Below are 16,849 nucleotides of genomic sequence, written 5' to 3' on the forward strand. Positions count from 1 at the left end.
TGATAGTGTGCACTGAACTATAGGCTAATTCACTGTGTTTTACACCTGTAAGTTAAATGGATGTGCATTGTAAGTGAAGCAGACACTAATGATCTTCCACCCTCCCCCTCCACCCGAACCGCAGACCTGCAACAAAGTGAAGGCAAGTGGAACAGCCACACCTCATGCGTGGGCTCAGCGAGGGTCCGAGCGGATACGGGTCTGACAAAAATGGGTGTGCTCCAGCTCCACAACCCCACTCACCCCAGCACGCTTCTGCAGCGGGCCAATCAGATGCGTCTGGCGGGCACGCTGTGTGATGTCATCATCACGGTGGACGGCCAGGAGTTTCCGGCGCACCGCACCGTCCTGGCCTGCACCAGCAAAATGTTCGAGATCTTGTTCCACCGCAGCAGCCTGCGCTACGCCCTGGACTTCCTGTCCCCCAAGACCTTCCAGCAGATCCTGGAGTACGCCTACACCGCCTCCCTCCAGGCGACGGCGGAGGACCTGGACGACCTGCTGTACGCCGCCGAGATCCTGGAGATCGAGTACCTGGAGGAGCAGTGCCTGAAGGTGCTGGAGACCATCCAGTCAGAGGAGAGCGAGGAGGCGGCGGTGAGGAACCACGGCTCCGGAGACCACAGCGACCACAGCCGGGCCCGGCACTGGAGGCACATGCTGATGTCCAAGAAGCATTCCATACAGGATGGAACCAACTGCACCACCCCGACCGCTCTCCACCACCTGGCGCTGTACCACATGGCTGAGAGGAGCCCAGAACCGGAGGGGGCTCCTGTGTCGAGCCCCAGGCTGGACAAAGAGGTCGACATGGAGAGCGTCAGTCCTCAGCAGCTCCTGCACCGCAGTCCAGGTGCAGAGCTGGCCCAGGCCTCGTCCCTGGATCCTGCAAGGAGCATAAAGTCAGAGAGCATGCAGGTGGACGACGCCAACGGCTGCGAGGGCAGGTCCTCCAGCGCGGGGGAGGGGAGCTGCGTGTCAGACCAGCCCAGAGACGAGGGCCCGGGGACCCCGCTCCGGGGCAGCGTGATCACCAGTGCTCGAGAGCTGCACTCAGGCCAGGAAGACGGAGGACAAATGGGGAACTCTCTTGACAGCTTCCCTGGGATGGCAGAGAAACATCTGGCCTCCCTGTACTCGATGCCCTCCAACCACACAGGGGAGGGGATGATGCCAGTGTCCGTGTCGGTGGCCCCGTCCCTGGGCATGCCGCTGGACCCGAGGGCCTACAGCGGCCTGCTGCACCAAGGCTTGCTCCACAGGGAGCTCCTCAGCCGGCTGGGCCAGTTTGCGGCAGGGATGAGGCGCGAGGGCCAGGCTCAAGGCCAACAGTGTTGTGGTGAATGTGGGCTTCAGCTGCACAACAGGCAGGCCATGGAGCAGCACAGGTAGGAGCACCAGACATCTGTCAACATTTCTCTGCTTAATGAAGCTTTTATCCTACACTGTAAATGTGTTGCAGTATCTTAATCCATTAATCAATCAAAAAAATACAAATTGAATGAATAATGATGATCAGTGCTTTACTGGACTAGCAATTTGTTGAACTGCCTGTACCTGTTTAGAGAGTTGGCATGTATGTGCAATTCCTAAGGCAAGTCTAATAATCAGTGGTGAAATCCAGAGGAAAGTGGTTACAATTTTAATTAAATAGTTTTTGCTGGAGAAATTAAAAACACTGCAACACTGCTAACAGTGTCAGTAAGAAGACTATTAAGTCTAATAAAAGACAGGAGGAATGTGTGAGTGCATGTAAGCTAAGAGTCACATGCTTCTTGAATTGAACGGTTGAGAATTTTGGTCCTTCTGATTTTCCCCCCCCCCCAACACGTTAAAATACTATCAGAGTGAAAAGCCGTAAGGAGCAACAGCAAATATGTTAATTTATTCTCAGAGACACCTGCACTCATGTCTTAACAGTGAGACTTTTCGGGAAGTTTTGAATTAGGTCTTTGTTAGGGATTTAATATAAAGGGGCCTTGGTGTCGCATAATGCTGCTATTTACAAAGCGGCTTTTTCTAAATTCTGTTTGATTATTGCTACAGACGTGCGTCTCACACGAGAGGCTGTCTCCCAGACTATTTGATATGCATTCCTTTGCATCGGCAGGGAAGAGCCTCTCAACAGGGACCAGGCTGGACGTTTCAGCTGGTTGATGGATAACTTGCCTCACCGTGTTGCTGCTTTATTATTCTTTTTTTTTTTAGCTTGTCAGTTTATTTTGTATACAAAAACGTACCAAAGCCTACCAACTAGCTCAGTGACAACTCTCATTAACTCTATTACTATAGCCTTTTTATAATTTTGCGCACTTGTCAGCCGTTGAGTCATCACTAATCATTACAAACAAGAGAATCCGCACGTCCCACTGCTGATGCAACCGACCCAGGATTAGTATCGAAGCGCCAACCTCTACCCTTTCCCCGTCGGCGCCAGTGGCTGACATTTCAGCCTTGTGCCACTCCAGAGTTGTAGCAACACTGCCCAGTGAAACAGAGCATCCTGTGGGATATTTGGTGATGCTCATTGCTCACTCATGGAGACAGGCAGATGTCCGCGGGTTGAAGGAGTCCCATCGGTGGCTCCGCTTGAGGATGTAATGAAGTTGCTCCAGGTCTCTAACCAGGTCATTGAGCATACACCTGGCCTGTAGATTGACATTTTGTAGTGTTTTAAAACAAATTTCTCCTGGCACAGTTCTGTTGAAAACTACAGAAATATAGCAGTAATAGGGATGAGACGATATGCTTATCTCACGATACGACTGGATACGCGATATGTGGTTCACGATTCGATACAACCACGATACGATGTAATAAATAAAAGTTCAATGAATACAGAGTGCAGAATTATGTGTACCTCTGTGCCACAAATCTCTCTAGCAATGGCATTGGCTTGCTAGAATGTAAACAACAATTTTAAAATGTCATTACAAAGTGCAAATAATATAATTTCAATGGAGAGCTTGTGAAATTGTGATGGGCAAGCTAAGTCATTTGTGATTACTACAGCAGAATAAAAATATAGCTAATACCGCAATTAAATTTTCTGCCCCACGATACGTATTGTCACATTTTTGTATTGTGATATATTGAATTTCGATATACTGTCCCATTCCCAAGTAATGCAAGTATTTTTTTAGATTGTTTTGGTTAAATACTTAATCCTAGTGGTGCCTAATGAGATAACACAAAGGATTAGGAAACATTTCAATTTTGTTCTGAAATTAGATATCCACCATTTGAAAAAATGATGCCTGTAAAATGATCGATACCACAAAATTAAAACACAAATTGTGGTACGTTTTAGAGGTTATTAGGAAACTTAGATCCTTGGTTGACAAAACACTGAAACTTTAACAGACTAGATCTGTATTTTAGGGATAATGAATGATAAACTTCAGGTAATATTATTTTTTTCCAGAACAGAAATTTAGCATTTTGGAAAAGAACTCTTCATTTTTACATGTCATCAGTAACCTTTTAAAACCTATTTCCAAAAAGAGCTTTTTTATCCTCACCCATGTAAGGCATTATATTTAAAAAAAAGAACTGGCCAAAAGTCAACAATTGTTTTCTACATGTGAGAGACGATGCAAGCTGTAACTCGAATCTTCAAACTTAAAAATGGGACAAACTGTCAACAGGGTTTCTTGGACACTGACAATGTGCATTCAGCTCCAACATTTTTTTTCCTTCTTTTAGCTCAATATGGTAATGTAGCTCATTGATTTGGTGTTAGCTAAATGAGATTTTAGGACTCATTTATTTTGACCATAGAGTGTGTTTAAGCACGGCCTCCTTCTAGGTCATTTGTTCTTCTGTTGGAGGGGGGATATAAGGATAACAGTGCAGATGCCTTGCATGCTTGGATGTGTGTGATATGATATGATGGGTTTTGCTGCCGGCAGAGCTTCAGCGAATCATCTTTCTTTTTTTCTCCTTTTCATAGCAGTTACAGGAGAAGTGTGTGTGTGTTTCTCTGTGTGTTTACGTGCATGTGTGTGTGCGGCGCGCTTGTGTGTGCGCCCAGCGTCGTGCTGCGCTGGCGGGTGGAGGCACGTGTATGTCTGCACTCTGAAATTAGCCAGATATCCTATTGTCTGTGTTCTTTTAGCATTCATGCGTTGTGATTCACAACTCCAAGGGCCTCTTACACTAATGATGTTGCATTCAGTGAGGGATTCTTGCCGGAATGAAAACATGCTCTTCTTTTACGAGGACAATGACGCTGCTGGCTTTGGAAGACCTTACACAAACGGCACAGAAACGCAGCACTTTCATTATCATAACTCCGCTCTCCCTTCTTTTCTGCTACACGCTCATAGATTTTCGTGTTTGTCTTTTGCGCAGGAGGCTGCATAACGGCGAGAAGGGCCACGGCTGCGAATACTGTGGCAAGCACTTCCAGGACAGCGTGCGGCTGAGGATGCACATGCTGTCTCACACAGGTAATTATAACTGTCAGGCTCTCGTCTTGGAGTAAAAAAAACCCATTCAGTTTGGTTATGAAGCCTCTTGATAGTGCGGCCTCTCACATGCACCTGTTCATACTACAGGAGCCACAAGATCCATAGAAAAGCTGATTCTGCTTAGTGTGTTTGGATAATCCCCCCCCACACACACACACACACACTCCCTCTCCCGCCTCCCTTCCAGTTTGTGCTGCTCCGAATACTAGGATCATGCTTCTCCATGCTTAGGTCTATGTACCTCTCTCTGTCTCTCTCTCTCTCTCTCTCTCTCTCGCTCCCCAGTCTCTCTGTTGAATCTTTTTGGTGTTTTTTTTTTTTTTTTTTTTTTTTTTTTGGAGACTCTGGCAGCTCGCCAGCTCTGCCCCTTCTGAGTGATGACATCATCAGCTGCCGGCAGGCCTGGGTGTTCTGCCAGTGTTCCGAAGCGTGTGTGATGGCTCGCTCGCAGATGTGTGTCCAGGAACACACTGTACCCAAATGCAGACTTAATCAGACCTGACTGCTCTCCCAGCTACTTTATCCAAAATAGAGAAAGAGGAGCAGAGGGGGGTGGAGGGGGGGGGGGGGGGGGGGGGGGGGGGGGGGGGGAGTGGGGGAAGGAGGGGTCGGGTGAGGTGGGGGGGGCTAAAAATGAAACTAAAACAGAAACAGTAACTTCAGTTGGAATATGAGGATAGACAAGGCTCGGTCCCTGTCTTCTCCCCGCTGCTCTCTGAGGATTGTTCGGGGATGACATACTGCTGACAGATACGAGGGAGAATGCGTCTCTCTCTCCAAACAGCGCTCATAAAGGACTTCACCTGAGCCGTCCCTCGCCCGTGCTTATTCCTCACGGTGCGTTCCTGTGTAACCCTAAACACACACATTGTCTTGTATCGCTGTTGCACCCCGACACGACCCTTTGATTTTCAATTCACACCGAAATCTAACAGCACCTTTCACCTCATTTGAATTTTTTGCATAAGCGCACACACTCGCCCCATCCCGACGTGTCAGCCCGTAATACTACAAAAAAGATGTGGATCTTATTTCTTTGTCGCTGTGTATTTCAGTATAGCAGCCTTAGATCCTGCTGGTTGCTAAGGAGCGAGTGCTCCACCGCTCTAATGGGCTGATTTGGTATTCAGCTCGATGCTGGCTCTTATTTTGGTATGCCAGACAAAGTGTTTTGATGGAGGACGATTGCAGCCGCGTCTGGAGACAGTTTGATGGTTTATGGATGAGAGCACACTCCGTGCCTTTGACTGCACAAGACAATGCACTATGTTCTCTTCCTCCCTTATCACACAATCTCACACAACACAACACACCACACTGGACAGCGTCACACAACATCAGGATCTACAACACTGCTGTAGTGTTACTACTATAACACTAGTCTCTCCCAAGTTTTCTTCCCATGTAACAAAAAGCACTATTCCAAAACGGTAACAGTTTGTTTTCCAAAAAATGTTGTTTTTAGAATTGAACATAATGGGGGGGGTTTTCTGTGTTATTTGTATGCAGCATTGGGAACAGTGGCGCAGCATCTGTATATAGAGGTATCGTAAGAGTTGAAAGAGGACCACATTTAGGCTGTAGCGCTCAGAGTTCCCAAAGCTTGTGGGTGTTTTAATGAGTCATTTTAACTTCGTTTAAAGCCAGCTGAGCAGAAAATAGATCAGTGAATGAGCCCTGGGCCAGTATGGATCTGCAACCGATTTACATCTCTGTGAGAGCCAACCCACATCCAAACAGCTGTGTGTGTGTGTGTGTGTGTGTGTGTGCCAGTGTGTGTGAGTGTGTGTGCCTGCGTGTGTGCGTGCATGCGTGTCTGTCTATGCGTCTGTCTGTGCAGGTGCGAGTGCAAAACAAGGATTCAACATTTCTGCGAGCGGTATACATACTTGTCTCTTTTATATCCTCATCAGAATAGACAAGGGCATTCCAAAGGTGAACTGGGAACTGTAGTTACAGTGTATGCGATGGGATTTGGGGTGTTGACTCTGAAGTGTTTTTTGATAAAGGGATGTGCCGCAGGCGGGAAGCGTCTGCTGTAGAGAGAACACCCAGTCCTTCTGTGGCCTCTCAGGCAGACAGTCTGCTTACTGTTCAGAGACTGATAACAGGCCACGGTAAATAAAACTCTTCAGCTCTGCTCTTCTTTGTGAAGAGAGGGGCCATTGCACGCTGTCTGGTGCTTTTGTTTGGCCTGAGTTGTGTTTTTATGGCGGTTTCCTCTGCTCCATTGTACTCTGTGTATGTGCTTCCTTGTGCAACACCTGAAAGCATAAGTGTCTGACTAGTGAGGCTCTTTAGTGACTTCCAAAATAGGACGGCTTTGTAGTAATTCGCGTACTCTGTAATCTCAAATACAGATGCTCATTACGTGTATTGTCTAATAAAGATACATTCTTATAATTATGTTTTTTTTTTCTTCCAGCTCCTGCAGAGGCGCTGGTGTGTGATCAGTGTGGAGCAACATTCTCCTCAGAGGATGCTCTGGAAGCCCACAGGCAAACACACACAGGTACTTTACAAACACGCATGCATGCACACACACACACGCACACACACACACACACACACACACTCAAACACACACACACACACTATGTTCAACATGGATCCTGGACAGCATACATTGAGCTGTAGCGTAAGCCGTGACGTCTAAACTTTTGATCATGTGTATAAACTTGCTTGTCATGCTGGCTGGGTTAAACTGTTCCTGTCATGATACTCCATAATTTATCAACAGCGAGGTGGGAGGCCCTCTCACATATCACCCACTAATATCTCTTGGCATCCATACCGAGTGCAAGCCACTTCACCGCAGCCTTGCCTTTACAGCGAGCGCATTACAGCTTCACAGATATACTATCCTCACCTCCTGCTTGTGACGGCCATGGAATTATTTACCTTACACTCACACACTCCCCCTCAACAACTAGATGAACCCATTTTGTTTTGCAGCAGTCTCACATTAAGAAAATGTTTGTATTACACCCTCTTCTTGCATGGGAAATGTTTGGCACTAGCTCTCGGGACGAGGACGGGTCCAAATATTTTTCTCGAGAGCTGTGTCCCTGGAAGTAATCTCCCAGCTGAGTATAGCTGGGCAAACCTAGATGGTGCATCCTCAAATGCAGATTGAAAACAAGAGACAAGAGGCGGTTGGCGATTTGTCAGCAGGTCTCTTAGACTTTGGAACGGCCCGCCTGAGGAGCTTAGGCTGCTAAATCATTATTATCCTTTAAATCAGCTCTTAAAACTCACTTTCATAGACTTTTATATTATTATTTTTCTTATTATTATTAGTAGTAGTATTATTACCAAGTATTATATCATAACCAAGTATAAATCGAAGCTTTCTGGAGTATTGCCACATTACCCAGAAGTCAGTAAGTCTTAAGCACCAGTTCTTGACTCCCAGATTTCAATCCACTCGAACCCAGAAAGCTTTATTTGTGGCAGACAGAACATATGCCTGACAGTGTCTGAATCCACACCTTTTTTGCTACTGTCAGAGAAAGGTGATAACCCTCTCAGGAGCATTGGCATGTAACTGTAACTCCAGGTGGCACACACAGTATGAATAGTTAATGGCTGTGGACATGGAGGGGTGTTAACGATGCCCAGAAGTCTCTACCCTCATCTCCCCAAGTTGTAAACATCCAGAGCTCAGTTTCAGCTTGGCAGTGTATCCAGTGCAGGGTACAGGAGGGCATTACTCTCTCATTTTGTCATGATCTCAGCCTGGTCTAGTGTGACGCATGACCCTTTTTACTGACGCTTACTGTAGGCCTCACAGCCTACACTGAAATGAGGTACAAGTAATTCAATCGGTTGTGTGATGGATATAGGGGGAATTTAGATACTGCTCACAACTCCATGTAAAAATGTATATTTAATAAACCTTAACTGTATTTTACTTTTCCTGAAACACATGGGATCGTTCAATGCTTGAGTGCTGATGGTGATACCATGGCTTTGTTTTGCCATGCGGCATAACCAGTGAGCCAAATGAGTTTCCTCTTGGCAGATTAACACTTGTCAGACCTCAGCAGCTGCAATGTTGTCGTCCACCTCCTCTGGAGGGAAAATAACACTACTTTAGGCAGACCTTTCTCTTAAGCAATTTGGCAGCATTGGCTGCAAGGCTAGTTTACAGTGAAAGTCTCTTTAGCCATTTTGATATGTCAGAGGTGAATGGCCGTGGGTTGCTGAAGTTTGAGATCAAAGGGAGGAGGGGGTTTGGGGGTGGGGTGGACTGTGGGAAGGGAAGGGGGTGGGGGGTGTTGGGGCTTCCTGGGGGCAAGTGGATTGCTGGTGGCATTGGATGCCAGGACTCAGAGGAAAACAACATCATGTGCTGCTGTTTACTTCTCACTACAGCACTGTCATAGTCTCCTCTGACCTACTTGTCAGTGCCCAAAATAAAAGAATGGATCTGTCTCCGAATTGCTCTCACAACAAAGGGGTTTGTTTCATCAGAGCAAGTCAAGGCTCTGGGGTACGAGGCTTTTAACTATCATCTTACTTAAAGAGTTTTGGAAAACCCAAGACTGTAGCTAATCTACTGCATGCATCGAAATCGACTGGATATGCTGCAGACCACGCTGGCTAACCATTTTGCCACCTTGCCTTCAAGGCAAAGGCCGTAAAGAGTGCTGTCTTTGTGTGCTTACAGCAGCTGCAATGTTTCCACGCATTATAGGCTGCTTCATCAAGTGAATAATATCACCTTCTGTCTCAGTCCTAATTAAACAGTGCTGTAGTCCATTCAGATACAGCATAGGTTACTGTTAATACCCGGTTATATTTCACACAGACCTTCAACTGAATGGAACTATGTTCTACTTGGCCACTGTGCCCCCAGTGGTTGTTTGCACTGACTGTCGTGACACACAGCGCCCTGACATGCCCTGTTATTTAATGTAGAGTGAACTACAGTGTATTGGGAAAATATGTTAAACATTCTAGGGATCAAGGCAGTTTCAGATGGGGAACAGAGTGTGACCTCAATGAACTGGTCCATGGAATGGTGGTTAAACAGGAGCAACGTATCTCTTGTTGCATTAATTATTGAGTCGGTTGTTCCTCACTCGGGTAGATTAGCAGTCTACTGACGAGTGCCTGGGGTCGTTTAAGGTACCGTGGTGTGTGTGTGTGTGTGTGTGTGTGTATGTGGTTCTACTGCCCCAGAGCCAGTACCATCACATCTACAGGGAGCCGTCTGAGTAAACGCATAGCATGAATGCACCGGGTCATATGAGGTCTAGCACATAATGTAGCCTCCGTGACTGCGTATGTTTAACTGGGTCATATCAGTGACCTGGCAGACAGTGAGAGCGCTGTATACGCTGCACTGTGCCACAGGACGTAGCTTAGTGTGCCTTCACAGTGAGTTGTGTGACTGGTGTCTTGCTATGTTGAGTGTACACGACTTCGCCCGTGATGCGATGTTGTGAAGTGTGAAATCTGTTTGAAATTCCTTGCTCTTTTGATAGTAGCGGGGGATTTGTTTTCGAGCTTTGAGTTGAAACCGCAGCTCACAATTTACTGAAACAAATGCCTGATAGTTACCACTCAGATGATTAGATCTACTCATTCTACAAACGAATACAAATATTATTTGTCCTTCCTTTGTAAAATAGCAGAAAGAATTAGATGTTGTGTAATTTTCATATAGTTTAACAAATGTAAAGAGGCATATTCACAAACCAATCAATGTAATTGACGTAGGTAGGTACCGGACACTAATGCTAAAGTAAACCTAGTGTATAATATGAACACACAGTAGAATTTATACAGATTTGCAGTCGTCATTGAATGCAATCTCTTGTTCAATTTGCAGTGGGTTTACTCCCAGATTCTCAGGGTGGGAAAACTTTTGTTTGCCATTTGAAAAGAAACAGGCTGCGCTTATTTGTGAATGAAGGGATTAGCTTGAACACTTCACCCCAACAAGGACCATGATCCTATCTGGTTGCCTAGACACATGGTTTTGTTTCTTAGGCAGCGTGAGAGCCTGGCTGGCTCCCACCTCAGTTGGACTGAATGAGTGGCAGATGTATGAAGGCAAACTGTGCTTAATCACATGACCATACATGTCTTCTTGGTGTAGATATGCTGAAATAGCACAACTACCTCAACTAGTCTTGATTTAATCGCTTTGTGTCAAGTTGTGCATCATACAAGCAGCTCAATAATGCAGATACACACATGAAATCTGTATATGCTGTGCTTAATAAGAGAACTAGCTGAAAGTAAATCATCATTCCCACTGGAAAGCCTAACCGGCTCCCTCCCACAAGACACAATGCTCAGTCAACTCTCCGGCCTTTGAGGAATACCATTGATTACATGGTATTTACCCCATTGAGGGCCAAGGGTCAGGGGGTCATCCTGTGCCTTAAGACCAAATCCCAGGCCCATTGTCTGGTTAAGGGTGAGAAAGCAGGGGGCAATGACAGCCAACTTTAGGGCCGACTCTCTCACAGAGAAGCTGCTCTGCTCTTGGGACCAAAGCCTACTGGAAAACACTACAGCAGCAAATCCTTTTTGTTTGAAGAGTTAACAGGGTGCACTGAAGCAGGTAGTGATCAGCCCAACGAAATGCCACCGCTAACACATACAAACACTTACTTCCTAGCCTCCGAATGTTTTGTTTACACTTTAGGATATTGTTTTGTTATTTTTATTTTCAGCATTGGTTGAGCAGAATAAATCGAAACTACTGCTGAGATGTTGTCGCTGGATGTCAGCCTGAGATCAAGAGTAAGATTATTGTGACAGAATATTTGTGACATTTCTTTCTTAAGGTATTTCAGTATTCTTCATGACAGTAGGATGCGAATATATCAGTGAGTGTTTGCAAGTGTCAGGGAGCAGGAATGGTTTACACCCACAAAGAAAGAAACTAGACTGTTTAAGTTGTTTTTAGCAGACAGAATGAAGTATGCAGGCTGCATTGAAACAGGCTATTAAAATATATGATAGTTAATAAAGAGACTGTGGAGAGAGGATAATTAAAATAGCTTTGAAGTGTCTACAGAGGGTGGATACTGTGTTATTCAGTTAGTTGAGGGCTCTGCTCTGCCTCCAGCTAAGTAACCTGGACACTTTGAAGCGGAGAGCGCTCCCCCTGCTGGCCGCAGCAAATATTGCGACTGAATTGGTCGACACTTAAAATGGATCAAGGCTCCACATCACAGACCACGCAGAGAATGCATTTTGTGCTCTTTAAATGTCTTTAGCCATTTTTAGATAGATCATTATCCAGACTTCACTGCTGCACAGTGCCCAGTGCATCGGGATTAGTTATGTATGACTCAAAGGCAGAAAGTAAAGCTGGTTAGACAGTGAAAGGCTTTCCTGTATGGTCAGTGGATAAGGGGAATGGGGAGGGTATGGAGGCGTAGAGGAGGGAGGGTCTTTTGTCTTCTACTAAAATATTGTGATCCGTGGGTGAGAAAGGGCCTTGGTCATTAGGCGACAGCATAAAGACAGGGATTGTAGGAGTTGCATGAGGAGCCTATGACTAATGGGCTTGGTCAATGAGGGCCTGAACCTCATTGTGTGTCCTTTGTGTAAATGGCCACAGGCTAAAGCCTCTGAACAGGTGCAGTTCATTCCACTGGATCGCCTCTCTGCAGGATTGTTAAGAGTGGGGAATGTCTTTCATCCTGTCTTCTTTCTGTTAATGATTACGAATGATCAGTTCTATTAGTGGCATTTTGGGGGGGAATTTCAAAACTTCCACATAGCGAGCATTTTTACGAGGTTCAAAGAAAAGCATCATAATTTCAGATGCAGCCTCACAAAGAAAAGGCTTTGTGGGTCTATGTCAAATTGTGCTCATCCATGAAATGTTACTGACTAAAAAACGTTTTGCTTTGTTTGAGCAAATTGTGATATGTGGATTAGAAAACAATACACACTGAATGTGTTTGATTTATCCCTGAAAATGTGAATTTGTTTGCTTTGTTTTGTCTTTCTACTTTGAACGGGCTTGTCTGTTAACTTGATTGAACCTAAAGCAAGTGTCTGACACTCTTCCTTCTTAGTATGAGTGTGCTGTATCCCTTTCCCTGCGTTAATTCCAATTTAATTGCCAGTTGCCTCAAGGCACTTCAATAACAGTAACAAATGATTTGATTTAGTGGACCTCATCAGACTGCATTTTAAATGCGACACAGCAACCCCACTTGAATTCCAATGAAGTGCTGGCACAGCCCTCTGTTTACTAATGATCCTCCGCTGGAGATGTCTGATTGAATCTGAGTCAGGAGCAATGGGACCTGCTAGCATTGTAAATGATCCGCAACCTGAGCAGACAGAGAAATAAGGACCTCATAATCTCACATTAAAGCTTCACTCTCCAGGACATGCACATTATTTCCAGTGCAACTGATTAACCAATTCCTCAGTCTTACCACACATATGAATTTGCATGAGTGTGAGTAAGGGTGCTAGATTGGTGTTAAGAGCTGGCATACAGACCCCGTAGATCAAGCGTTGACTGTATGACAGCCAATGGATCTTCTTCACAGAGCCATTCTGACTTAAACTACCCTGCCTGCGACTCCCTATCTGTATTCCTCTCCACACGCCGTGCAACAGGAAAGCAGCCCCAAAGTGATGCCAGGTCACACACAGGATTAAACTGGATTGTGTTTTTTCCTGCAGTCCTGCCTTTAATGGCTTGATATCACTACTTAACATTCTGCACAGAGCGCATAGTGTAGGCATCATTTAGGGTGGAGCTACTATCAGCCGCTCTTTGAGCAAAGAGACAGAGGACTTCACAGGCTGGAGCTGACTCCTGATGGGGAATGAAGAGAATAATTACACATCTAACACACCAGGAAGAAGCCATTGATTGTGTGATTGGCATGCTGTGCATTGTGTTCGAAATTCTTAAAGAAAACAATGACTTTCAGGGTTTAAAATAGAGTGTATAAAGACTCCAGTTGAAAGTGCCTCTGGGCTTTTAGGGGAGTTAGTTTAGGTAGAGGCACTTGCTCTTTGAAAGAAGCTTTTCCCTCAGAGGACTCACACAAAGTTGAAGTGACCCAGTTTCCCCACTTAAGGCCCTGTCTGTGTATGGTACTGAAATAACTGTGCGTCTGTGTCTTGTACGTTCTCCAGGGACTGACATGGCGGTGTTCTGTCTGCTGTGTGCAAAGCGCTTCCAGACCCAGAAGGCCCTGCAGCAGCACATGGAGGTCCATGCAGGCATGCACAGCTACATCTGCAGCCACTGTGAGCGCCCCTTCCCTAGCCACACCACACTCAAAAGACACTTGCGCTCTCACTCGGGTAAGAGATGGATCATCCTCATTCTCATCATCATCATCGTCAGTGTTGTTATCTCCTGCAGCATCACAGTCACAAATGATCAATAAATACGTGGTGTTAAAAGCATGCATATATTACAAAAGACACAAATAAGGCCATAATATATACTGTATATATATATATCTGTATATGGGGTAATTTCCTTGTTCCAGTTACTGGCTTTAAGATTTTAGTTAATTTGCATGCACGCTCTCCCACCCTCCCTTTTCCTTCTCTATAAAATGACTCACCTCTCTGATGACAGCACTGTACCGTTATGGCCGGTGCATATTTTGGGCAATTTCATCCTGTTTATATTTTGGGTTCTTAGACAGCCTTTGGGCTTCTGCAATTCACGGCTGTCAGTTCTAGTGTGGTTCACCCAAAATGATAGAGGAAACCCAAATAAATATTGAAGGAAAAGCAAATGGAAATGACTTGTCTGTGTGTTCTACCGAGGGTGAGTCTTAGTGCCGCAGGAGACGGAGAGATATTTACTGAAAAGATGTCCCCCTTTCTTCTTTTACCTTAAATAACACTCCCAGCTGTCAGGACGGCTTGATGTCTAGACAGGAGAAATACATAATTGATGTGAAGAGACAGAAGTGAAGGGAGTTTTGGCCATGGCAGCGTATCTTGTTTGTATGCCATTCTGCTTGGAAGTAACATTTTGTAAATGTCATCTGCTCCACAGTGGGGTGGGGGATTGGGGAGAATCAGCCTGTAATGAGGAGAGCAATGTATCCTCCGACTTGGCTGTTGCTGTGGACACTGAGATAATGAGGCACATAGGTCATTGGAGATGAGTCAAAGCCTCAGCCTAGGAGAGAAATAGATTAACTACAGTATAGAGAGCAGAGCAGCACATGGCTGGAGGACTTTTATTAGCTATTAGCAGACAGCCAAGAGGAGTGTCCTCATGTCATAACATTATCCACGTCTGAAAGCACATTATTCCCCAGCCTGACATGCATGTGCAGAAAGGGCTATGTGACTATTTGACCTGTGCAGCTACATATGCACTATACATGTCACACCAATGATAAAGTTACCCTTTTATGCTGGTCGTGATAATGGGCTGCCTCGAAGCGGGCTGCAGCGGTGCAGGCTTTTGTTGTGACATGGCTGTGTTTTCAGGTGATCACCCGTTCGAGTGTGAATTCTGCGGGAGCTGCTTCAGAGACGACGGCACGCTGCGGGGCCACAAACGCATCCATACAGGAGAGAAGCCTTATGAGTGCAACGGCTGCGGGAAGAGGTTCAGCCTCAAACACCAGCTAGAGACACACTACCGTGTTCATACAGGTCAGAGCTCAGACACACGAACACACAGCAGAGCGCACAAGGGTTTGACCGATATGGGTTTTTTAAGGCCGATATTCTTGTATTTGAGCTGCTGATTTTGCACTGTTATTCAACATCTTAAAATTTTATAATTTTTATGCCCCAAAAATAACAAGTATTCAGTGTTTTCCCACAGAATGTTATTCTTGTCAGGGTGGAAATAGCATTTAGATCATGAGACACAAACCCAGACTAATTTAATTTTTTTTAGTTTGGTTAGCAGTTCTTTAAGGCAGGGTGACCCAAAACACCTATTCAATGGTAGGAGAAACTCACTTACTGCCTTTAAATGAAGAATTAACTTACAAAAAACATTATTGAATTGAATTTAAAAAACATTATAAAATGTGAAAACAAAATAAAATTGCATTGCAGTTTTACCGACTGTGTTTATGTAGCTGTGATCAGGGAGGAACCTCCATCTGATATTTTATATAAGGCAAACTGATATATCGGTTTAACCCTAGAGCACACACACACACACACACACACACACACAGAGAGAGATCCCACACCACACCACAACAGCAGATACAGTGGACTGAAATAGAGGATGATTCCCGTTTCACCTGCCGAGTCTCTGCTCTGGGTTTACAAGGTTAATGTGTATTGTTTAATTTTTCAGGTGAGAAGCCATTTGAGTGTAAGCTGTGTCACCAGCGGTCCAGAGACTACTCGGCTATGATCAAGCACCTGCGCACTCACAACGGAGCGTCTCCATACCAGTGCACCATATGCCAGGACTTCTGCCCCAGCTTGGCTGCCATGCAGAAGCACATGAAGGGCCACAAACCGGAGGATGTGCCGCCAGACTGGAGGATAGAAAAGACTTATCTTTATGTCTGTTACGTCTGAGCAGGACTTAGACCCAGTGCACACAGTCTGACACATACACACATTCAAACAAACACACACACACACACACACATAGCTGCACACGGCAAATGCACAAACACCTGAACACACACAAGCACATGCAAGCATGCAGACACACTTGTGCACACACACGACACATTCTCTCTCTCACACACACACACACACACACACACACACTCACACCTTTTGATATTAGTTGTATCTCTAATGGATCCACTGTGGTTAAACTCAACGCCACAATGGTTGCAACTGCTGACCTGTATGTGTAGCAGTAGCTTTTTGAGCGATTGCTAAACTATCAAACAACCCGAGTCATCTTCTATGATTGTGCAGAGTAGATGCTGAAAATAATTCCACCAAGGCTTGATTGGTTGAACTTAGCAACATTTCCTCTCCTAATTTCCTGTGACTTATCAGTTTTCTGCTGTTGGGTTTATTTTGGAGTTGTTTATTTTCTGCATGTTTTACTTGAATGGCTGCCATGTTTTGACCTCATAAGCTTGATCTCTTTAATTGCCTTGTCTTTCTTGCAGTGGGTGATATTATTTTGAGGTAGCTGGCTCACACAATTTGCATTTCTTTTGCAATGTAATAGGTTTTGCTATTTATATGTTGGGTTTTGTTACCAAATATGTGCTGATTTTCATCACCCAGTCTATGTCTCTTAGGCTGATTGCTAGTGGAGCAAGCTCTACCTCCACACTTTACACTTTTTGTTTTAGACCTACTGCAAATTTTCTTTGTTCATTCATCAGTAGTTTTAATTTTCTAACGCATACCTACATAAAATTTAATTTAAATGGTTAAATAGTGTGTAAAAAAAAATGCTAAAG

At 45.0% G+C, this 16,849-nt stretch overlaps 1 protein-coding gene across 1 annotated transcript; it reads left to right on the forward strand.

The window, feature by feature from the left end:
* Positions 1 to 207: 207 nt before the first annotated feature.
* On the forward strand, positions 208 to 15,995 carry zbtb16b (zinc finger and BTB domain containing 16b). The gene is made up of 6 exons (XM_071912874.2): positions 208 to 1,388; positions 4,354 to 4,451; positions 6,898 to 6,984; positions 13,608 to 13,778; positions 14,934 to 15,101; positions 15,766 to 15,995. The coding sequence occupies exons 1-6, from the start codon at positions 211 to 213 to the stop codon at positions 15,993 to 15,995; spliced, it is 1,932 nt and encodes a 643-aa protein (XP_071768975.1). The 5' UTR covers positions 208 to 210.
* The last annotated feature ends 854 nt before the right edge of the window (positions 15,996 to 16,849 follow it).

This window comes from Centroberyx gerrardi, chromosome 6, assembly GCF_048128805.1.
Source record: "Centroberyx gerrardi isolate f3 chromosome 6, fCenGer3.hap1.cur.20231027, whole genome shotgun sequence".
NCBI lineage: Eukaryota > Metazoa > Chordata > Actinopteri > Beryciformes > Berycidae > Centroberyx > Centroberyx gerrardi.